Source organism: Saccopteryx bilineata, chromosome 9 (assembly GCF_036850765.1).
Source record: "Saccopteryx bilineata isolate mSacBil1 chromosome 9, mSacBil1_pri_phased_curated, whole genome shotgun sequence".
Taxonomy (NCBI): domain Eukaryota; kingdom Metazoa; phylum Chordata; class Mammalia; order Chiroptera; family Emballonuridae; genus Saccopteryx; species Saccopteryx bilineata.
This window is the reverse complement of record NC_089498.1, coordinates 17292362-17316574: the sequence shown is the minus strand read 5'-3', so window position 1 is coordinate 17316574 and position 24213 is coordinate 17292362. Positions and strand designations below refer to the sequence as shown.

General features: G+C 39.0%; 1 protein-coding gene across 1 annotated transcript in view; it reads left to right on the top strand.

Annotated features, from left to right (window-relative positions):
• The window catches only part of TERB1 (telomere repeat binding bouquet formation protein 1), a 47907-nt gene that overhangs the window by 3786 nt on the left and 19908 nt on the right, over positions 1–24213 (top strand). The window contains exons 3-13 of the mRNA XM_066242793.1: positions 1071–1133; positions 4106–4216; positions 4415–4543; positions 6728–6859; positions 9257–9317; positions 9739–9854; positions 9957–10079; positions 16032–16184; positions 18110–18241; positions 19194–19319; positions 22385–22539. Of these exons, the coding sequence (XP_066098890.1) occupies positions 1103–1133; positions 4106–4216; positions 4415–4543; positions 6728–6859; positions 9257–9317; positions 9739–9854; positions 9957–10079; positions 16032–16184; positions 18110–18241; positions 19194–19319; positions 22385–22539 (1269 nt within the window). The 5' untranslated portion in view covers positions 1071–1102. The remainder of the gene's footprint in view (positions 1–1070; positions 1134–4105; positions 4217–4414; positions 4544–6727; positions 6860–9256; positions 9318–9738; positions 9855–9956; positions 10080–16031; positions 16185–18109; positions 18242–19193; positions 19320–22384; positions 22540–24213) is intronic.

The following is a 24213-nucleotide window of genomic DNA, read 5'->3' as shown; positions in this document are numbered from 1 at the left end:
ACCCTATGTTACACATCGAATAAGGTGTAGATACAACCCCTTCTCTTCTGGCTTTAGGAAAACTATTCTTTCCCTGCCCCTTTGCATTTATAATTCTGGAATTCTCAAACATCTATTTATTATTTATTTTTTGATGGAAAATTTTAATATTTTTTAAAATAATTTTTTATTAAATCTATTGGGGTGACATTGGGTGTTTGTTTGTTTTTTTTAATTGAAGAGTGCATTTTATTTTATTTTTTATTTTTCCGAAGCTGGAAATGGGGAGGCAGTCAGACAGACTCCCGCATGTGCCGGACCGAGATCCACCCAGCATGTGCCCACCAGGTAGTGATGCTCTGCCCCTCTGGGGCGTCGCTCTGTTGCATCCAGAGCCATTCTAGTGCCTGAGGCAGAGGCCACAGAGCCATCCTCAGCGCCCAGGCCATCTTTGCTCCAATGGAGCCTCTGCTGCGGGAGGGGAAGAGAGAGACAGAGAGGAAGGAGAGGGGGAGGGGTGGAGAAGCAGATGGGTGCTTCTCCTGTGTGCCCTGGCCGGGAATCGAACCCAGGACTCCTGCACGCCAGGCCAACGCTCTACCGCTGAGCCAACCAGCCAGGGCCATTGGTTTTAAGTGTACAATTTTATTTATTTTTTTAATGAGAGAGACAGAGAAGGACAGATAGGGACAGACAGACAGGAAGGGAGAGAGATGAGAAACATCAATTCTTTGTTGTGGTACCTTAATTGTTCATTGATTGCTTTCTTATATGTGGGGGGCTTAAGCCAAACCAGTTGCCCCTTGCTCAAGCCAGCAACCTGGGCTTCAAGCCAGTGACCTTTGGGCTCAAGCCAGCAACCGTGGGGTCCTGTCTGTGATCCCCGCTCAAGCTGATGAGCCCATGCTCAAGCTGGATGAGCCTGTGCTCAAGCTGGCAACCTTGGGGTTTTGAACCTGGTTCCTCTGTGTCCGAGGTCGACACTCTATTCACTGTACCACTGCCTGGTCAGACAAGTGTACAATTCTATAATACATCATCTTTATATTTCAAATATTAATTTAACTTGAGAAAATTTCTTTATCTTATAGGTGAAATATAAGTAAAAAGAAAACATAGAAGCATGGGAAGTGAGGACACAAAGAATATACAAGGTGAGAAATTCATGGAATTTAAGTCTGGAATTAGTTTCATATATTTGTGGAATATAGTACAGATTATCTGACAGGATTCAGGAAAGGGAAGAATAATTGAGCAATTTTCATAAACATTTAATCATGTACCTACTCTGTGCCTGTCACACTCACTTCAGGAAACTGATATTATAATGGGAAAATTAGAATAATGGAGATTATTAGAATACCATATGATAGCTGATTAAATGGAAATATATAGGTACAAGAAGAGTTGGGAACCTGAGAGAACTACCATTAAAGTATGCCTGGAGGATTTCAGTTACTTTAGAACAATGGAAATTAAATCCATGGGCATAGAGAAGATTAAACAGAAAATATTAAAAGAGAAAAGAATGGGGAATAGTGTTTCCCTTAATGCAGACCATCACGTAAGGGTTTGGCTGAGAACGCAGGCCCTCAAAAAAAGACAGAAAAACATTTCAGAAAGGTGAATGGAAAGTTAGGAATCTAATGTGGTATTTTGGAAGGTAGCCATAGTGTTACCGACTCTTCAGATGCTGGGACCCAAATCAGGGCTCTTCTGCCCAGTATTGTTCAAACCAATAGAACAAGACCAAGTTCCATAAAACAGAGCAGAAACTTTATTCTTTGATCAGGGAATGGAGAGGGTGAGCTCTAATGGCACCTTCTCCCCAATTGGGAAGGAGCCTTCTGTATTTATAGGTTGTGACATGGGGTGATTAAATTCCTTTTTTAGGCATGGGTAGTTATTTTTTTGTTGTACTTGGCCCTTTTGTGCATGGTCTTCTTTTGTACATGATGCCCCATACCATCTTGGTTTTTGCGCTCTGCACCTTGGTCTTTGTGCTCAGCCCTCTTCATTTTATATCAGGAAGCAAGTATAGTTAGTGACATAGTTAAAGGTATGGAGAAACATGAGGGCCTATTAGAGGATAGGTAGGTGACATTAAAAGAATGCTTTATGAGAAAGATTGATTGAAATCATGACTGTCATGACTGTCAAATCTCCACAGTTTGTGTAGAATCAATACTATTTCTTTTTTTTTTTAATTTTTTCCCTTTTTAAAATCTTTTATTTACAGAGACAGAGAGAGAGAGAGAGTCAGAGAGAGGGATAGATAGGGACAGACAGGAACAGAGAGAGATGAGAAGCATCAATCATTAGTTTTTCGTTGTGACACCTTAGTTCATTGATTGCTTTCTCATATGTGCCTTGACAGTGGGCCTTCAGCAGACCAAGTAACCCCTTGCTCGAGCCAGAGACCTTGGGTCCAAGTTAGTGAGCTTTGCTCAAACCAGATGAGCCCGTGCTCAAGCTGGTGACCTCAGGGTCTCGAACCTGGGTCCTCTGCATCCCAGTCCGATGCTCTATCTACTGCGCCACCGCCTGGTCAGGCCTATTTCTTAACTATTGGGAAGAATTTACAAATGAAGCTATCTTAACCTGGAGTTTTCTTTATAGGAAAATTTTAAATCTTGGTTTTAATTTTCTTCATAGATATAGAATTATGTAGGTTACCTCTTTCTTCTTGGGTGCATTTTGGTAATTTGTGTCTATCAAGCAATTTTTCCATTTCTCCTAAATCATTAAATCTATAGGTATGAAGTTATACATAACCGTTATTAGCTTTTGAATATCTGTGGAATCTGTGGTGATGCCATCTCTCTCCTTTGTTCCTAATCAGTTTGTCTAGAGCAGGGTAGTCCTTTTTATACCTACTGCCCACTTTTCTATCTCTGTCAGTAGTAAAATTTTCTAACTGCCCACCGGTTCCACAGTAATGGTGATTTATAAAGTAGGGAAGTAACTTTACTTTATAAAATTTTTAAAGCAGAGTTACAGCAAGTTAAAGCATATAATAATAATTACTTACCAAGTACTTTATGTCAGATTTTTGCTAAGTTTGGCAGAATAAATCTTTATAAAACAACTTACTATAGTTAAGTCTATCTTTATATTGTATTTATACTTTGGTTGCTCCACTACTGCCTATCATGAAAGCTGGAATGCCCACTAGTGGGTGCTAGGGACCAGGTTGACTACCAGTGGTCTAGAGGTTCATCAGTTTTATTATATTCTCAAACAACTAGCTCTATTGTTTTTCTATTTTCTATCTCATTGATTTTATCTTTAATCTTTATAATTTATTTCCTTCTATTTGCTTTGGGTTTAGTTTACTCTTTTTTTTTTTTTTTTGTATTTTTCTGAAGCTGGAAACGGGGAGAGACAGTCAGACAGACTCCTGCATGCACCGGGATCCACCAGGCACGCCCACCAGGGGCGATGCTCTGCCCACCAGGGGGCGATGCTCTGCTCCTCCAGGGCATCACTCTGCGACCAGAGCCACTCTAGCGCCTGGGGCAGAGGCCAAGGAGCCATCCCCAGTGCCCGGGCCATCTTTGCTCCAATGGAGCCTCGCTGCGGGAGGGGAAGAGAGAGACAGAGAGGAAGGAGGGTGGAGGTGGAGAAGCAAATGGGCGCTTCTCCTATGTGCCCTGGCCGGGAATCGAACCGGGTCCCCCGCACGCTCTACCGCTGAGCCAACCGGCCAGGGCTAGTTCACTCTTTTTCTAGTTTCTTAAGGTAGAAACAAAGTCATTAATATGAGACCCTTTTTTTTATAAGACTGGCATTTTGTGCTATAAATTTCCTCTTAAATACTGCTTTAATAGCATCTCAGAAATTCTAACAAGTTATATTTTCATTTTTATGCAGTTCATTTCTAAATGGTAGCTTTATTTAAAGAGAATAATTCTTTGACTTTTTATTCCTATATTTTATGAAAGGGGAAGATCAAATAATTTTAAGATTATTTCAAGTTTTTTTGTCTTTATTGTTTATTAGACTGTTAAAGTAATGCATACTTATTTTAAAAGCAAACATTAAAAAGAATGTATTTAAAAAGTGAAATTTAAATGGAAATGTTTGAAATGTTTGGTTTAAAATAATGAAATTTTTGTTTTTTTAGAAATGAAGACTGACCTGAACTTATTATTGGAGTGTCTAAAATATCAAATGGACAACCCTTTTTCACAAAAGGAAGCTTTGGTCACTATTTATTCAGTTTGTCAACAAAACAGTAAGACATGATAGTGAATTTTTAGCTATGATTCTAGTTCTTTAGTATTGTGACATGTGAAATATGCATAGTTCTTTTCTTCCCAGTTGTTCTATATGTTATGTTATATAGTATATAAATATAGTTATGTGATTTATTTTATCTTTAAAAAAGAATCATAGTAAATATTATTTCTTTTTTTGTCCTCATATCCTATAGGTAATGCAGGTGTATATTTTCGGGAAATTGGTGGTTTAATGTTCGTAAAAAATCTTGCGAAGTCAAGTGAACATAGCATGGTAAAAGAAGCAGCCTTATATACCTTAGGAACTGTTGCAGAAAAAGATGGTAAAATATAAAAATTTTATTTCATTATCTATCAAGCAGTGTTATACTTTAACAAGCTATTAAAAATAAATTTAGAATTAAATTTCATCTTTATGTATCTGGATCATTTTACCCAGGTATTTTATTTATTTAAATTAATGTATGCCAACGATATGTTTAACTTATTAACTAATGAAGGAATCAGTAAAATGTTACAAGTGTTTTAAAGACTGTGGCAGAAACCAACATAGGCATTTTGGAATACTGAAATAGATTTATAAATAGGCACATAACTGGTCAATATTTGCATGGCAATAATTAATTTCATTCTGTTGTCTAACATGTTTTGCATTTCTGTCAACGAGAGTAACTGCAAGACTATCAGGGATTTTGTTTGTTTTGTTTTGTTTTTTTACAATTTACAGAGTCGTGAAATATCTCAAAAACAGTGAAAGGCACAGATAATCTAGAAGGGTATGCTAGATCGAACATTCAGTAATCATTTTGTCCATTTCAAAAGCTTTCATTGGGGTGACACTAGAATCTATGTAAACACAATAAATTAAAATCAATAAAAAAAAAAAAGAGCTTTCACAAGTCTCCTTGGCATTCCTTAGAACCTTTTATTTTACTTTATTTTTTTCTATCATGCATAAGTTATTTAATTTTAATGAAAATAAAATTCATCCTTATTTTCCCTTTTTGCTTTGGTATTTTGAGCAATAGGAAAGTTTTCCATAGTCCCAGGTTATAGGGGAATCTATCCACATTTTCTGTTGGTACTTGTATGAATTTTAAATTTACTTTTACATTTTTGATCCTTTTTTAATTTTCTTGAAGTATGGTGTTATGAATGGTTCCAGTTTTGTCTTTTATATATATATAAAATAGCACTCCAGCTAGCTTAACACTTCTTAACTTTTTTATTTATTAATTTTAGAGTGAGAGAAAGGGAGAGAGAAACAGGAACATAGGTTCCTATATGTGCCCTGCACAGGGATCAAACTGGCAACCTCTGCACTTTCAGATGATGCTCAGCGGAGCTATACAGTCAGGTCATAACACTTCTTAGTAAAAAGTAGTAGATTTTTTTTCACATTGATTTGAGATAGTACCATCATCACTTAATGAATTTTCATACGTGGTGGGTCCGTACCTGGTTTTTCTATTTTGTTCATTTTCTATATATTCAGGTCTCTGAATCAATCAAAATATGAAGATAACCAACAACCATCTTGTATATGGATAAATATGCTCTGGGTATACAAATTCATGTTGGCAAAAACATTTTCTGTAGTATACTTTAAATGAGGTTGAGCCCTGGCTGGATAGCTCAGTTGGTTAGAGCAGTGGTCCCCAACCCCCGGGCTGTTGACTGGTACCGGTCCGTGGGCCATTTGGTACCGGTCCGCAGAGAAAAAATAAATAACTTACATTATTTCTGTTTTATTTATATTTAAGTCTGAACGATGTTTTATTTTTTAAAATGACCAGATTCCCTCTGTTACATCCATCTAAGACTCACTCTTGACGCTTGTCTTGGTCACGTGATACATTTATCCATCCCACCCTAAAGGCCGGTCTGTGAAAATATTTTTTGACATTAAACTGGTCCATGGCCCAAAAACGGTTGGAGACCACTGGGTTAGAGCATCGTTCTGATACACACAGGTTGCCAGTTTGAACCCTGGTCAGGGCATATACCGAAACAGATTGATGTTTCTCTCTCACCTACCCTTCTTCTCCCTCCCTCCCTCCCTCCCGTCCTTCCACTCACTAAAATCAGTAAATAAATTTTTGAAAAATATATAAAAACTTCAAATATAAAATAAATTGAATCTAAAACATCAATTTGTTAAACAACTTTATATTCTTATATTTTCATTCATTAAATATTTCTTCAGTACTGGTTAAGAATCAAGCTCTGTACTAGGCATTGGGGATAAATAAAGCATTGTCCTTGCCTCTGAGAGAGAGTCTGATAGCTGATTTTAGACACTGGAAAAATATTGATTATATCTTTGTGTTCAAATTCTTTTTTAAAAAATCCTGTTTATTTTATGATAAAAACTGCCTACTTTTATGTAGCTATTATTTTTTCTTTTTGGAAAGATACTTTTATTTCTAGAGAAGTCTTAAAAAATAACACAAGTCTTATTTGTTCCTCTGTTTTCTAAAGCCGGTTTCTGAATTTTTATATTTCAGTTTACTGTCAGCAGACTTTGTGTACTTCAGAATTATTTGAAGACTTAATTGGATTCTTATCTAATAATGATTCAAACACAAGCTTGAAAAGAATGTCTGTCTATGTTATTTTGGTTCTGGTTTCAAATAACAGTAAGTACATTCTTTTATGTTGTAGAAACATTTATTAAAAATAATAAATTGGAACAATCATTATTAATTTTTAAAATTCTGGTCCTTATATCAATGTCTCTTGTTCTTGCTAATTACTGAAAACTATCAGCTTTAAGAAAGGAGTATGCATTTAATCAACATATATATCATATATATATATTTTTCCCCCCTGAAGTGAGATGTTGGGAGGCAGACAGACAGACTCCCACATGCGCCCGACCAGGATCCACCCAATATGCCCACTAGGGGGTGATGCTTTGCCCATCTGGGATGTTGCTCTGTAACGGGAGACATTTTAGAAAGCCCAGGCCAACTTTGCTCCATTGGAGCTCTGGCTGCATGAGGGGAAGAGAGAGATAAAAAGAAAGGAGAGGGGGGAAGGGTGGAGAAGCAGATGGGTGCTTCTCCTGTGTGCCCTGACCAGGAATCAAACCCAGGACTTCCACACGCTGGGCTGATGCTCTACTGCTGAGCCAACTGGCCAGAACTATTATTATTAATAGTTCCAATATTTATTAATTTTAACAAATAGTAAAGTGATTTGTATTATTTAATTAACATTGAAAAGAAACTGCTTTAAAAGCAAAAGAGAGCCTGACCAGGTGGTGGCGCAGTGGATAGAGCGTCGGACTGGGATGCGGAAGGACCCAGGTTCGAGACCCCGAGGTCGCCAGCTTGAGCGCGGGCTCATCTGGCTTGAGCAAAGAGCTCACCAGCTTGGACCCAAGGTCGCTGGCTCCAACAGGGGGGTTACTCGGTCTGCTGAAGGCCCACGGTCAAGGCACATGTGAGAAAGCAATCAATGAACAACTAAGAAGTCGCATCGCGCAACCAGAAACTGATGATTGATGCTTCTCATCTCTCTCCGTTCCTGTCTGTCTGCCCCTGTCTATCTCTGTCTCTGTAAAAAAAAAAAAAAAAAAAAAAAAAAAAAAAAAAAGCGAAAGAGAGGCATTTAATGAATTAGGTTGGTTGATTTTTCACTAGAGTGTTTATCAGTGAGCAATGACCTTAAATTTCATATAGCTCTTGGCTAAAGTTGATTTTTAGTTTGTTTGTTTTTAGTTTTTATTTTGGAATTACTTTGGATTTGCAAAAAAGTTACAAAGATAGTGTAGCATGTTCCTCTATACCTACTGTTCAGGTCAAGGTTATTTTTTAACATTGATTATTTAAATCTTCAAATTATTAGAAATTTTATAAGCATTTAAAATGCTTCTAGGTTTTGTCCCTGGCTGGTTGGCTGAACAGTAGAGTGTTGTCTCAACAGTAGAATGTTGGCCCAGGACGTGTGCAAGTCCAGGGCACACAGGAGAAGCGCCCATCTGCTTGTCCACCACCCTTCCCCCTCTCCTCCTCTTTATTTCTCTCTTCCTCTCCCACAGCCGAGGCTCCATTGGAGCAAAATTGGCCCAGGCACTGAGGACGGCTCCATGGCCTCTGCCTCAGGTGCTAGAATGGCTCCAACCACAATGGAGCAATGCCTCAGATGGTAAGAGCATCGCCCCCTGGTGGGCATGCTGGGTGGATCCCAGTCGGGCACATGCAGGAGTCTGTCTGACTGCCTCCCTGCTTCTCACTTCGGAAAAAAAAAATGCTTTTAGGTTTATACCTGACCAGGCAGTGGCACAGTGGATAGAGCATCAGAGTGGGATGCAGAAGACCCAGGTTAGAAATCCCGAGGTTGCCAACTTGAGTGTGGGCTCATCCAGCTTGAACATGAATTCACCAGCTTGAGCGCAGGGTCCCTGGTTTCAGTGTGGGATTATAGACATAACCCTATTGTCACTGGCTTGAGCCCACAAGTTGCTGACTTGAAGACCAAGCTCACTGGCTTGAGCCCAAGTCACTGGCTTGAGCAAGTGGTCACTCACTCTGCTGTAGTCCCCCATTCAAGGCACATATGAGAAAGTAATCGATGAACAACTAAGGAGCCACAGCGAAGAATTGGTGCTTCTTTCTCATCTCTCTCCCTTCCTGTCTGTCCCTATCTATCCCTCTCTCTGACTCTCTCTCTCCCTGTCTCTGTCAAATAAATAAATAAATAAAATAAAATGCTTCTAGGTTATATTTTTTCTATTTTTTATTTGAATTTTTAAAAATTTTGGAGCATATTTTGTTCTTGCAACATAGAACCATGCAAAATAGATATGATGTAATTTTTAAAAGAAATTTGAGTACTGTCATTCTCTAAGCATAAGCAACATATTTCCCACAATCTTGATTAGATTTTATTTACTGTAATTCTGTGTTATACTTGTAATACTTTAAAGTAGTTGAAAGTTACTTATTAAAATGCTACTTAAGTGTATTCTGCTTCTGTAAAACTCTCTAAACAGAAGTCATACTCATGTAATATGTGGCTATTCTTTTAAGGGACTGGACAAACACTTGTGAGAGAAACAGGTTGTATTAAAGTTCTGACACAGTTATTTAGGTAAGCAAATATAAATTTCTTGTTACTAATTATTCATTACTTAAGACCATAACACAGCCTGACCAGGCGGTGGAGCAGTCGTACTGGGATGTGGAGGACCCAAGTTCGAGACTCCGAGGTCGCCAGCTTGAGCACGTGCTCATCTGGCTTGAGCAAAAAGCTCACCAGCTTGGACCCAAGGTCGCTGGTTCGAGCAAAGGGTTACTCGGTCTGCTGTAGCCCCATGGTCAAGGCACATATGAGAAAGCAATCAATGAACAACTAAGGTGTTGCAACAAAAAACTGATGATTGATGCTTCTCATCTCTCTCCATTCTGTCTGTCCCTATCTATTCCTCTCTCTGACTCTCTCCTTGTTCCTGTATAAAAAAAAAGACCATAACACATTTGTATTAATTTACTTTTCTTTTTTAATCTAATAGGGCAGTTCTTTCAAAATATGAGTTGAATTTGTCAGATAAAAATATTTTCCAGAGTTATCAGCTGTGGTCATCAGTGTGTAGTACTTTGTGTGTCTGTGTCAACAATCCTCAAAATGGTAATTACCTCAAATATTTAAATATAAAAATAAAGATAAAAATAAATGAAAATTGATATTTTCCAAATATATTAAAACATGATTAACTTTGCCTTCTTTCAGATGAAAATCAAATGCTTTGCTCTTCACTTTTTCCTGATGCTAATGACTGGCTAATAAATTGCATGAAACCTGAAATAATTCGCCCTATTTGTTCATTTATTGGACTCACTCTTGCAAATAACAGTAAGTATTTTTTCTCTAAGTTATACTTGAAGAAACTATTTCCAATACATAAAAACCTATTGAATTAGCTTGACCAGGCGATGGTGTAGTGGATAGAGCGTCGGACTGGGATGCAGAGGACCCAGGTTTGAGACCCTGAAGTCACCAGCTTGAGAACAGGCTCATCTGGTTTGAGCAAAGCTCACCAGCTTGGACCCAGGGTCGCTGGCTCGAGCAAGGGGTTACTCGGTCTGCTGAAGGCCCACTGTCAAGGCACATAAGAGAAAGCAGTCAATGAACAACTAAGATCTCACAATGAAAAACTAATGATTGATGCTTCTCATCTCTCCATTCCTGCCTGTCTGTCCCTATCTATCCCTCTCTCTGTCTCTGAAAAAAAAACACACCTATTGAATTAATTGAATTAATGGATTAATTTTATACCAGTAAGTTGGGTCACTTAGGATCCCCTTAAGACTATCACAGATAGGAAAATCTTAAAAGTAGGTCTATTAGGAAGTTATTGCAAAGATGATTGTGACAGTATATTTTTAAATCTCCCCAGATCCCTTCACAAAATAAAACTACCAAGCAAAACTGAATACCCACAGAATACATTTTCTGACCACATATAATTAAATTAAAAATAAATAAAAATATGCCTGACATATGGTGACACAGTGGATAAAGTGTTGACCTGGAATGCTGAGGTCAGTCACCTGTTTGAAAACCTGGGCTTGCTCAGTCAAGGCACATAGGAGAAGCAATCAATGAACAACTGAAAGTGAAACAACTATGATCTTGTTCCTTCTCTCTCTCTCCTTCCCTTGCTTTCTAAAATCAATAAAGAATAAAATTTTTAAAAGAAAATAAAACATCTAGAAAAGTCTTAAATAGCTGGAAATTATACAACTCAGTACTAAAAAAAATTAAACCTAAACAAACAAAACACAAAACCTTGAGTCAAAGAATAAATATCAGGAAATTAGAAATATTTTTAACTGAATGGTACAACTGAAAAATAATATTAAGAATTGTAGGATATTGCAAAAGCAGTGTTTGGGATATTTATAGCATTGTCTTCCTTAAAGAAAAAAGAAAAGTCTCAGATTAATTATTTTAGTTTCCACCTAAGAAACAGGAAACAAAGCAGGTTAAACCTAAAGAAAATATAATGAATGAAATAATTAAGAAATCAGAAACCAATAAAATAGAAAAATACAAAATGGAGAAAAATCAATAAAACCAAAAGCTAGTTCTTTGAATGGATTCTTTAGCCAGACTAACCATGAAATAGAGAAGGCCTAAATCACCAATATCAGGTATGAAGGGTGACATCACTATAGATTTTAACAGATATTAAAAGGATAATAAAGGAATAGTTAAAAAAAACTTTATGCCACTAAATTTGACAACTTACATGAATTGAACAAATTCTTTGAAACACAGAAACTACCAAAGCTCACTCTAGAAGAAATAGATAGCTTGAATATTCCTGTATCTTTTAAAGAAATCAAATTTTTAGATTAAACCCTAACACAGGAAATTCTAGGCCCTGATGGCTTCACTGATGAATTCTACCAAACATTTAAGGGAAAAGAAAAATTCTACTTAAGTTATTCCAGGAAAATGAAGTGGAAGAAACACTTCCCAACACATTATTTAAGGCCATCATTATTCTCATATAAAACTTGAAAAAGGCATTGTAAGAAAAGTAGCTCTGGTCAGGTAGCTCAGTTGGTTAGCGCATCGTTCCAGCATGCCAAGGTTGCGAGTGATCCCCGATCAGGGCACAATCAAGAATCAACCAAATGAAATCAGCCAATGGATGCACAAATAAATGGAACAACAAATTGATGTTTCTTTCTTTCTTCCTTCCTCTAGAATCAATCAGTAAAAATTTTTTAAAAGAAGAAAAAATATATTTTTTAAAAACTATAGGCTATTATCCTTTATGAACATAGATGCAGATATTCTTAACCAAATATAAACAAATCAAATCTAACAATATATAGAAAGGGTAATAATATACTATGACCAAGTGGGATTTATTCTAGGAATGTAAGATTGGTTTAACATTAGAAAATTCACCATATTCACAGACTAGAGAAGAAAAGCTATACAATAATCTCAAAAGATACAGGAAAAGTTTTTCTATATAATTCATGTATAGTTTGATTTAGGATTTTTTCTAGAAGCTATTTTTTTTTTACAATTTACATTCAATATTATTTTGTATTAGTCTCACATGTACAGCATGGTGGTTAGACAATCATATACTTTTCAGTGTTTCCCCTGATGTTTCCCGTACACACCTTACACCACACATAGTTATTTCAATGTTATTTGACTATGTTTTCTGTGCTGTACTTTTCATTCCCATGACTGTTTTGTAACTACTAATCTGTATTTCTCAATCCCTTCACCTTTCTCACTTAGTCTCCCAACCCTACTCCCCTCTGGCAACCATCCGTATAATCTCTATCTATTAGTCTGTTTCTATTTTGTTTGTTTGGTTTTATATTTTTCAAGGTTTTTTTAATGAAAATACTTTGTAGTAAAGAATCTTGTTTTGGGGTCTCTTTAATATTGAAAATGTTTGCTTATCCTTAAATAACATTTCCTAACAGTTACTTTCTCAGATGTAGAAAAAAAATTTTTTTTCTGCATTTTTCCAAAGCTGGAAACAGGGAGGCAGTCAGACAGACTCCCACATGCGCCCGACCGGGATCCACCTGGCATGCCCACCAGGGGGCGATGCTCTGCCCATCTGGGGCGCCGCTCCACTACAACCAGAGACATTCTAGCGCCTGAAGCAGAGGCCACAGAGCCATCCCCAGCGCCCGGGCCACCTTTGCTCCAGTGGAGCCTTGGCTGCGGGAGGGGAAGAGAGAGACAGAGAGGAAGGATAGGGGGAGGTGTGGAGAAGCAGATGGGTGCTTCTCCTGTGTGCCCTGGCCGGGAATCGAACCCAGGACTCCTGCACGCCAGGCCGACGCTTCACCACTGAGCCAACCGGACAGGGCTAATGTAGAAAATTCTTAACATGAATGTTTGTATATTAAGATCTTTGAGTTTTATGAAACAATACAGAAAAGTAATATTTGTATTTAAAACATCTTGGCTCAATTTGTGATACTAGGGTAGTCTGGGAAGAGGATTATGGCAGAATTATAATCACTAGCTCATTGCTGAAATAGGGGCTTTAGGGAACTATTGAATACACAGAAATGAATACATTCTGATCAGAATCATTTTCAGCAGGGGAACAAAAGAATTTAGACTTTTATTTTATTTTTTTATAAGGTATCTTTATTTATTTTTATTTTTTTTACAGAGACAGAGAGTCAGAGAGGGGGATAGATAGGGACAGACAGGAATGGAGAGAGATGAGAAGCATCAATCATCAGTTTTTTGTTGCAACACCTTAGTTGTTCATTGATTGCTTTCTCATATGTGCCTTGACCGTGGGCCTTTAGCAGACTGAGTAACCCCTTGCTCAAGCCAGCAACCTTGGGTTCAAGCTGGTGATCTTTGCTCAAACCAGTTGAGCCCACGCTCAAGCTGGTGACCTCGGGGTCTTGAACCTGAGTCTTCTGCATCCCAATCCGACATTCTATCCACTGCACCACCGCCTTGTCAGGCAAAATTCAGACTTTTAAAAAATATGTTGGGGCCTGACCTGTGGTGGCGCAGTGAATAAAGTGTCAACCTGGAAATGCTGAGGTCGCTGGTTCGAAACCCTGGGCTTGCCTGGTCAAGGCACATATGGGAGTTGATGCTTCCAGCTCCCCCCCCTTCTCTCTCTCTGTCTCTCCTCTCTCTCTCTCTCTCTGTTTCTCCCTCTCCTCTCTAAAAAAAAAAATGAATTAAAAAATATATATTGGCCCTGGCCAGTTGGCTCAATGGTAGAGCATTGGTGCAGTGTGTGGATGTCCTGGGTTCAATTCCTGGTCAGAGCACACAGAAAAAGCGACCATCTACTTTACCACCTTCCCTACTCCTCCCTTTCTCTCTCTTCCCCTCCCACAGCCATGGCTCGATTGGTTTGAGAGCATCAGCCCAGGTGCTGAGGATGGCTCCATGGAGCGTCCACCTCAGGCACTAAAAATAGCTAGGTTGTAAGCATGGCCTCAGACCATCAGCCCCAAATAGGGGTTGCCTGGTGGATCCTGGTCGTGGTGCATATGGGAGTCTGTCTATCTCCCCTCTTCTCACTTGGAAAAGAAGGACAAAATGTGTGTGTGTGTGTGTGTGTGTGTGTGTGTGTATCTTTATATATCTTTCACTGACTCTTTGCTTAGAATAGTTGTCAAAACTCTCAATAAGTTGCCCTGGCCGGTTGGCTCAGCGGTAGAGCGTCAGCCTGGCGTGCGGGGGACCCGGGTTTGATTCCTGGCCAGGGCACATAGGAGAAGCGCCCACTTGCTTCTCCACCCCCCCCTTCCTCTCTATCTCTCTCTTCCCCTCCCGCAGCCAAGGCTCCATTGGAGCAAGGATGGCCCGGGCGCTGGGGATGGCTCCGGTGGGCAGAGCGTGGCCCCTGGTGGGCGTGCCGGGTGGATCCAGGTCGGGCGCATGCGGGAGTCTGTCTGACTGTCTCTCCCCGTTTCCAGCTTCAAAAGAAAGAAAGAAAGAGAGAGAGAGAGAGAGAGAGAAAGAAACAAAGAAAGAAAGAAAGAAAGAAAGAAAGAAAGAAAGAAAGAAAGAAAGAAAGAAAGAAAAGAAAGAAAGAAAGAAAGCTCTCAATATGTTATAATTTTATGCTCTAAGAAGTAAAAGAATCAGGCTTAAATAAGATGAGTGCTTGCTTCAGCAGCACATACATTAAGATGGATGAAATGTATTCTTTTGAAACAGTTAAATTACTTTGCTATTTGTAGATTAAACCATTTGAGGAATGAGTTATGTTGGAATTCAGAAATTAGCTTGTGAATTGGAGTACCAAGCTAGATCAATGAATCTATTCTTTATAGCTCTATCAAAGGATTTGGGTGTAATAATGTCACTCTTTTTTTTTTGTGGGGTTGAGAGGTGGGGAGATTGACTCCTGCATGTGCCCAGACTAGGACCCAACTGGTAACCCCTTTCTGGGGCTGATGCTCAAATCACCTGAGCTGTCATCAGCGCCTGAGGCTGATGCTTAGACCAGCTGAGCTATCCTCAGCACCTGGGGCTGACACTCAAACCAATCGAGTCACTGGCTGCAAGAAGGGAAGAGAGATAGGGGTAGAGGGAAGGGAAGAGAAGCAGATGGTCGCTTCTCATGTGTGCCCTGACTGGGGATTGAACCTGGGATGTCTACATGCTGGGCCGATGTTCCATCCACTGAGCCAACCAGCCAGGGCCAATAATGTCACTTCTGTAAAATATATCAGTTCTTGCTAAAGGAAGCAAAAGGGGTATCTAACACACAGAAAAAAAACATACTGTCTATACATATACTGTGTTGAAATGAGTTTCTGACATAAGGAAGCAATCTATGTTATGATTATGTTTATGCGCAAGTAACAATTGGATATTTTCATTCTTTAATATTGAGATTTTTTTAGTAATTACAGTTAGACCTGTATCCATGGCTTCTGTGTCTGCAGATTCAACCAATTGCTGATAAAAATATTTGAAAAATACTGCCCTTTTTATTTAATTTAACAAAGATTTTCTAAGATCTTTCTGTAGACAAATCTAAATTGTTTCTGACATGTACTGTGTAGTTAGGCCTATGATGATTGTGTCTGTACTGAACATGTACAGACTTTATTTTCCTTATCATTATTCCCTAAGCAATATAGTATAATAACTATTAACATAGGATCTACATTGTGTTAGGTATTATAAGTAATCTAGAGATGACTGAGAATTTTGGTATCCACAAGTGGGGTGTAGTTAATGTTATATTTAGTGCAGATTAAGTGAATGAAACCATACCATTGTTTTCTTTGGAGTATTAATAGTTCTACTTTATTCCTTAAGCATATGTTCAGAAATACTTTATGTCTATGGGTGGACTGGATGTATTGTCTCAAGTTCTTGTGCAGCTGGAATCTGACTCACACAAGACTCTTTCCAGTGCTAAGCTTGCAGTAGTGGTGACAAAGACGGTGGATGCATGTATTGCTGATAATCGTGAGTAAAAATGCTTATAGAGTTTTTCCACCATTGCATTTTGTTTGAGTTCAACATGGTGAGTGTTGAAATAGTAGCTTGAACGCTAACATGAATTGTCTCCCATGAAGGTTATATTTCCCTAAGGGTTCAAATCTAGGTCTTCTGACTTCAAGTCAAATGATTCTCTAATTTCTAAACCTTTGTTTCACTTAAAAAGTGGTATTAAATTAAAGAGATTAGATGAAAAATCAAGGGACATTTAGGGGACATAAGGAATGGAAAACTCTACTGATAGATTTTTTAAAAATTATGTCAGGAATTAAGGTATGTGTCTTTTTGGTTAAGTATGAGATCTGACCTACTCAACCATAGCTAGTGAGTAACAGAACCAGAGTTGAACCCGTACTTGCTTCTCACTTATACAAACACAGAGGAATGATAATCTATAAACGTTTGTAAAAATCAACTTTTGACGTTCACAGAGAACTGGAAAATAAGTAGATTTTTTAAAAGAAATCATTTATTGAGGGCCTGCTATGCATTGGACTCTATGTGAGCACTAGAAATGGTGCTTAAGGTGTAGGCCTCAAGAAATTCACAACCTTATTATTGCTATACATATTATTAGACTTTTGGTGAGCTCTGTTAAAAACACTATGAGGAGAAGTATATAGTCTAAAATGGCAGACTTTTTGAATTTCATCACATGTCAGTTTCAGGTGTGCTTCACTCCATCATTAACATCAGTAGAATCATGGCCAGTTAGTAGTGGGAGGAATTTGTCACATGAAAAGTTCTTTACTGTCTAATCTGGATAAGACGAGATGTATAAGATGAGAATAAGCATATTCAGCTTTTAGGATTGCTTTATATTACCAAAATTCTGCAGGATAATTAAGAAGAAACTGTGCAGCCTGACCAGGCGGTGGCACAGTGGATAGAGCATCGGACTGGGATGCAGAGGACCCAGATTTGAGACCCCGAGGTCGCCAGCTTGAGTACGGGCTCATCTGGTTTGAGCAAAGCTCACCAGCTTGGACCCAAGGTCGCTGGCTGGAGCAAGGGGTTACTCAGTCTGCTGAAGGCCCACGGTCAAGGCACATATGAGAAAGCAATCAATGAACAACTAAGGTGTCGCAACAAAAAACTAATGATTGATGCTTCTCATCTCTCTCCATTCCTGTCTGTCTGTTCCTGTCTATCCTTCTCTCTGACTCTCTGTCTCTGTAAAAAAAAAGAAAAAAAAGAAACTATTCAAAAAATTTTAATTTAGTAAAATATCTTTTTTTTTTTTTTTTTGTATTTTTCCGAAGCCAGAAATGGGGAGGCAGTCAGACAGACTCCCGCATGCGCCTGACCGGGATCCACCCGGCACGCCCACCAGGGGGCGATGCTCTGCCCATCTGGAGCGTCACTCTTTTGCAACCAGACATCCGAGGCGTTGCTCTTTTGCAACCAGAGCCACTCTAGTGCCTGAGGCAGAGGCCACAGAGCCATCCTCAGCGCCCGGGCCATCTTTGCTCCAATGGAGCCTTGGCTGCGGGAGGGGAAGAGAGAGACAGAGAGAAAGGAGAGGGGGAGGTGTGGAGAAGCAGGTGGGCACTTCTCCTGTGTGTCCTGGCCGGGAATCGAACCCGGGACTCCTGCACACCAGGCCGACGCTCTACCACTGAGCCAACCGGCCAGGGCTAGTAAAATATCTTTAATATGAGAAGAGGGATTAAAAAGGGCTATCTAAGCCACTATCTTATTAAATGCATTTATTTATATTTAGACATATATATGCACATATAAGATGTTATGTAGATATATAAGATTGTTCTCCTAGGATTAGGTCTGAAAAATAGTATATGTAAGCTATGAGAAATAATATTTGTGTAGTTATAAGTTTTAAGTTTATGCTTACTCTTTTTATTTTTATTTTTTCTATTTTATCCTCATAGCTACTTTTGGGGAAATATTATCCAAGTACCACATTGTTTCAAAACTTCTGGCATTACTGCTTCATGAAAGTCTGGATTCAGGAGAAAAATTTAGCATCATTCTAACTCTTGGTCATTGCACAGAGGATTGTGGTAATAATGGATTTACTTAGTATGCTTATTAAAACAGGAGTGGAAATACATTTTGGGGTTTTTTTTTCCCTTCTAGTCATATGAAAAACTTAAAAATATTGTCTTTCTCTCAGTCACCAGTCATTTTGCTCCTCATCCTTCTTAATCCGTTATATTTAGTCAGACCCTAAGACTTGTGGTTCTACTTCTGTTCTCCCTTCCGTATATCCCTTTCTACCCAGTTCCAGTGCTGCCCTCCCAAGGCCCCCAGCCCCTGCACATCTTTCACCAATGTTACTGCAGTAGGTCGCTCCCTGTGTTCCCTTCCTTCTCCATTCTTCAATCCACTCTTCACACGGCTGCACAGGTCTTACCTTCAAAAGTTCTATCTTTTCTTTCTCTACCGATCATTCCCACCTCTCTTTTTTCTCCTTCCATTTTTCTTCCTCTCTTCACTCCCTGCCACTCCCCCTCTGTCTGCTCTCCTCCTTTCCTGCTCTTTTCACTTTCCTCTCTCCTTCTCTCTTCTTCCAGTCTCCTCTGTCTCTCCCTCTCCCACTTTCCCACCCTACTCTGTTTGCTCTCTCGCTTCTTCTGTTCTCTCTTCTTTTCCTCATTTTTCATTCACTCTATTAGTTTATTTCTCTGTTCTCTTTCTTAACTTCTGTATTTAGTATACTTTTTAAACTTTTATTTTTTATTGAGGTTTTATTGGGAACTGTACCTTTTTAAAAACCAAGTGAGGTTTGATACTACTCTGTGGCTATATTTCAGAGATCATCACATAGGCAATCTAGGTTATTTTATGAGTTGATTACTTCTTAAATTGAATATACTTTTGAAACTATTTGTTTTTCTACAATTTTAAATTTGAAATATGTTTGTAATTATCACAAGGAAGAATTATGATCTCGTGCAGATAGTTTATGATAAAATAACTATCTTCTACTGTAATTTTTTATATCTCTTCCAGAGGAAAATCAGTATGACCTTTTTAAAAACAATGGGCTTCCACTCATGATACAAGCCTTAACTGAATCTCAGAATGAGGAACTAAACAAAGCTGCCACTTTTGTGCTTTACAACTGCAAAAAAATTAGTAAGTATACTGTGACTTTAAGAAAATACCAGCCTGACCAGGCGGTGGCGCAGTGGATAGAGCGTTGGACAGGGATGCAGAGGACCCAGGTTCGAGACCCCGAGGTCGCCAGCTTGAACGCAGGCTTTTCTGGTTTGAGCAAAGCTCACCAGCTTGGACCCAAGGTCGCTGGCTTGAGCAAGGGGTTACTCGGTCTGCTGTAGCCCCACGGTCAAGGCACATATGAGATAGCAATCAATGAACAACTAAGGTGTTGCAACAAAAAACTGATGATTAATACTTCTCATCTCTCTCTCTGTTTCTGTTTGTCTGTTCCTATCTCTCTCTCTCTCTCTTCTCTGTAAAAAAGAAAAGGAAAGAAAATACCAACCAAAGTTTATGAAGGGGAATTTATATCTGCTTTTGTGAGCCAAGTCCCTTTTACTCCCAGGCTCTTCTTACATCTGAAGAGCAAAGTAGGTATTTTGGACATGACAACTAGAGGGTTTCAGCATATAGAAAACCTATGTGAAAGAGAGCAACAGTATAGATAATTCACATATTTTATGCAGTGTGGACAAATTTAGTTGTAAGGCTTAAATTTGAGAGCTGTGAGTAACAGGATTAAATCATTAAACAAAGTACATTCACTTGTTTATTTTAAAAATGTCAGCCCTGGCCATTTGGCTAAGTGGATTGAGCATTTATCCCAGGTTCGATCCTTGGTCAGGGCATTCATGAGAAGCGACCGTCTGCTTCTCTTCCTCTCCCTCTTTCCCTCCCTCTTCCCCTCCCTCTTCCCCTTCTCTCCCTTTTTCCCTTTCATAGCCAGTAGCTCAGTTATTCAAGTGTCAACTCCAGGCACTGAGGATAGCTCGATTGATTTAAGCATCTTGCCCAGACTGGGGGGCTGCTGGGTGGATCCTGGTTAGGGCACATGCAGGAATCTATCTCTCTATCTCTCTTCTTCTCACTTGAAAAATAAAAAGTTTGAGTGCCTATTATTTGCTAGGCACTGTGCTAGGCATTAGGGACATAGTGATAAGAAACAGCCTGACCAGACGGTGGCGCAGAGGATAGAGCGTCGGACTGGAATGCGGAGGACCCAATTTTGAGACCCTGAGGTCGCCAGCTTGAACGCGGGCTCATCTGGCTTAAGCAAAAAGCTCACCAGCTTGGACTCAAGGTCACTGGCTCGAGCAAGGGGTTACTCGGTCTGCTGAAGGCCCGTGGTCAAGGCACATATGAGAAAGCAATCAATGAACAACAGAGGTGTTGCAACGAAAAACTGATGGTTGATGCTTCTCATCTCTCTCCGTTCCTGTCTGTCTGTCCCTATCTATCCATCTCTCTGACTCTTGTCTCTGTCCCTGTAAAAAAAAAAGAAAAAAGAAACAGTCTGTGCACTCACAGAACTTAGTTTAATTAGAGAAATAGGTAATAGTTGAATAGTCTCAAAAATGAATGTATTATTATAAATTAACCTAAGAATTTAGAATAGATGGAGCACAGCTCTTAGGTCCTATAACAAAGGACTATGACCTAGATGTAGAGCAGAAAAGCTCTCAGGAGGATATGATTCTTGAGCTGAGATCTGAATATATGGAGTTAATTAGGTGAAAAGGAGGGAGTTTGTTATGGGCTTATCTCCAGGATAAGCAACAGTGAGGCACAAAGGCCCTGTGATGGGAGGAGGTGGTACATTGAAGGAATTGATAGCCAGTGTGGCTGGAGCACCAAAGGGAATGGTCATGGAAAGAATTTTGGTCTTTGTGGAAGAAAAATTGCTGCTGCATGTGAAAAGAGAAGTTAAAAGATTATAAGAAGGCCTGACTGGGTGGTGGTGCAGCGGATAGAGCATTGATCTGGGATGCAGAGAACCCAGGTTCGAGATTCTGAGGTCACCAGCTTGAGAACAGGCTCATCTGGTTTGAGCAAAGCTCACCAGCTTGGACCCAAGGTCGCTGGCTTGAACAAGGGGTTACTCGGTCTGCTGCAGCCCCACGGTCAAGGCACATATGAGAAAGCAGTCAATGAACAACTAAGGTGTCGCAACAAAAAACTAATGATTGATGCTTCTCATCTCTCTCCATTCCTGTCTATCCCTCTCTCTGTCTCTCTGTCACTGTAAAAAAAAAAAAAGAAAAAAAAAAGATTATAAGAAGGAACTACTTTATGAAAACATCTTTTAAAAACTGCTTTAGGCCTGACTGGGCGGTGGCGCTGTGGATAGAATGTTGGACTGGGATGCAGAGGACCCAGGTTCGAGACCCTGAGGTCGCCAGCTTGAGCATGGGCTCATCTGGTTTGAGCAAAGCTCACCAGCTTGGACCCAAGGTGTCTGGCTCCAGCAAGGGGTTACTCAGTCTGCTGAAGGCCCACAGTCAAGGCACATATGAGAAAGCAATCGATGAACAACTAAGGTGTCACAACGAAAAACTAATGATTGAGGCCTGACCTGTGGTGGTGCAGTGGATAAAGCGTCAACTTGGAAACACTGAGGTTGCCGGTTCAAAACCCTGGGCTTGCCTGGTCAAGGCACATATGGGAGTTGATGCTTCCTGCTCCTCCCCCCTTCCCTCTCTCTTTCTCTCTCTCCCCTCTCTATAATGAATAAATAAAATCTTTAAAAAAAATGGCATTTAAAAAACAACAACAACAAAAAAAACTAATGATTGAGGCTTCTCATCTCTCTCCATTCCTGTCTGCCTGTCCTTATCTATCCCTCTCTCTGATTCTCTCTCTGTCCCTGTAAAAAAAAAATAAAAAATTTTAAACATTAAAAAAAAAAAAAACTGCTTTAAAACCAGTATTCACACACCTGAGGGCGTTTATGTACCTGGCATTGCATATTTTTATGCCAATCACTTTCCTATAATTCTGAAACATAAAGTCTATTTTATGACTTTGGGTTCGGGCCTCTGTGAAGCGCTTGCTTTCCCCTTATTTTCAGTACCACTTGGGCAGTTGAGAGAATCTAGAACGGTAGAGAAGGAAGTATGGGCTATGAAGTTGTTCTTTTTTAAAGTGTTAAGGTAACATTTTTAGTAATGGATAAACTCACTATTTTTTCTCATATTGCAAAGCTGAAAAATTGTCTCTAAGAGAATATCCTTTTGATGAAAATGAAGCAGAACAAGCAGAAGACATAAATATGAAAGAGAAGACTATTGAAGAGTACTGGAAGAAAGCAAAGGAAATTCTTCACAGAATAGAACAGCTTGAAAGCGAAGGAAATGAGGTTAGCTCCTTTGTGTCAAAGAATGTAGAACTTTTTTCAAGTATTTTTGAACAATATAGGTCAGAGGGTAAAAGATTTTTTTTGCCAAGTTTTTAAAAAATTTTAATGGTTTTAAAATTGAAATTCAGTGGTAATACTTTTTTTTTTTTTAATTTATTTTTTATTTTTTTATTTTTTACAGAGACAGAGAGTGAGTCAGAGAGAGGGATAGACAAGGACAGACAGGAACGGAGAGAGATGAGAAGCATCAATCATTAGTTTTTCATTGCGCATTGCAACACCTTAGTTGTTCATTGATTGCTTTCTCATATGTGCCTTGACCGCGGGCCTTCAGCAGACCGAGTAACCCCTTGCTGGAGCCAGCAACCTTGGGTCCAAGCTGGTGGGCATTTTTTTGCTCAAACCAGATGAGCCCGCGCTCAAGCTGGCGACCTTGGGGTCTCGAACCTGGGTCCTCTGCATCACAGTCCGATGCTCTATCCACTGCGCCACTGCCTGGTCAGGCGGTAATACTTTTTAATCAGCCTTAAACATAGATTTTTAAAAATTAGAAATGATAACTAAAAAATAAGAGACATGATAGATAGAGCCAAGAAATCTAACATTTTATATAATAAAAGTTCAAGGAAAAGAATGGAAAGATAATAATCTCTCCCTATGTATATGCATATGTATTTGTGTGTATATAGGCACATATACATACCTTTCCACATATTTTCTGTGTATGTATGCTTTGTGTCTTCATGTGTGCATACATTTAAAATAAAACAAAACATAGTGTCCAGGCCCCTCAGTTGGTTAGAGCATTATCCCAATACGCAGAGGTTGTGGGTTTAATCCCCGGTCAGGGCATGTAAAGGAATAGATAAATGTTCCTGTCTCTCTCCCTTCCTTTCTATCTAAAATCAATAAATAGCCTGACCTGTGGTGGCGCAGTGGATAAAGCGTCAACCTGGAAACACTGAGGTTGCCGGTTTAAAATCCTGGCTTGCCTGGTCAAGGCACATATGGGAGTTGATGCTTCCTGCTCCTCCCCCTTCTCTTTCTCTCTCTTTCTCTCTCTCTCTCCCCCCCTCTCTAAAAAAAAAAAAAAAAAAAAAAAAAAAAAAAAAAAATTAAAATCAATAAATAAAAAAATTTTTAAATAGTGTTTGACTTAGATAGTGTAGCAATTTTATTCTTTTAAATGATTAGTTACATAGTCAATGTCATTGATTAGCATAATAGATTTAACTTGTCTTTATTTATATATATATTATATATGTTATATATTATATATTCATTATCTCACCTGTGTAAATAACTCCAGAGTAAACATCTTTCTGTATATATACATTTTTTGTAACAGCATTATTGAGATATCAATCACATTTTATACAATTGACCCATTTAAAGTACATGTTTCAGTATACTCACTGCATTTGCAACCATTACTACAATGAATTTTAGAACATTGTCATCACCCCAAAAAGAAACCCTATACCTGCCTTTTAGCAATCATCCTTCGTACCCCCACCTCCCAGGCTAGGCAACTGCTATCCATCTTCTGTCTCTAGTAATTTGCCTATTCTGGACTTTTTAAATAAATCAAGTCATGTAATATGTGTCTTTTGTGACTCTCTTCTCTTATTTAGCATAAGTTTTTCAAGGTTCATCCATGTTGAAGTATGTATA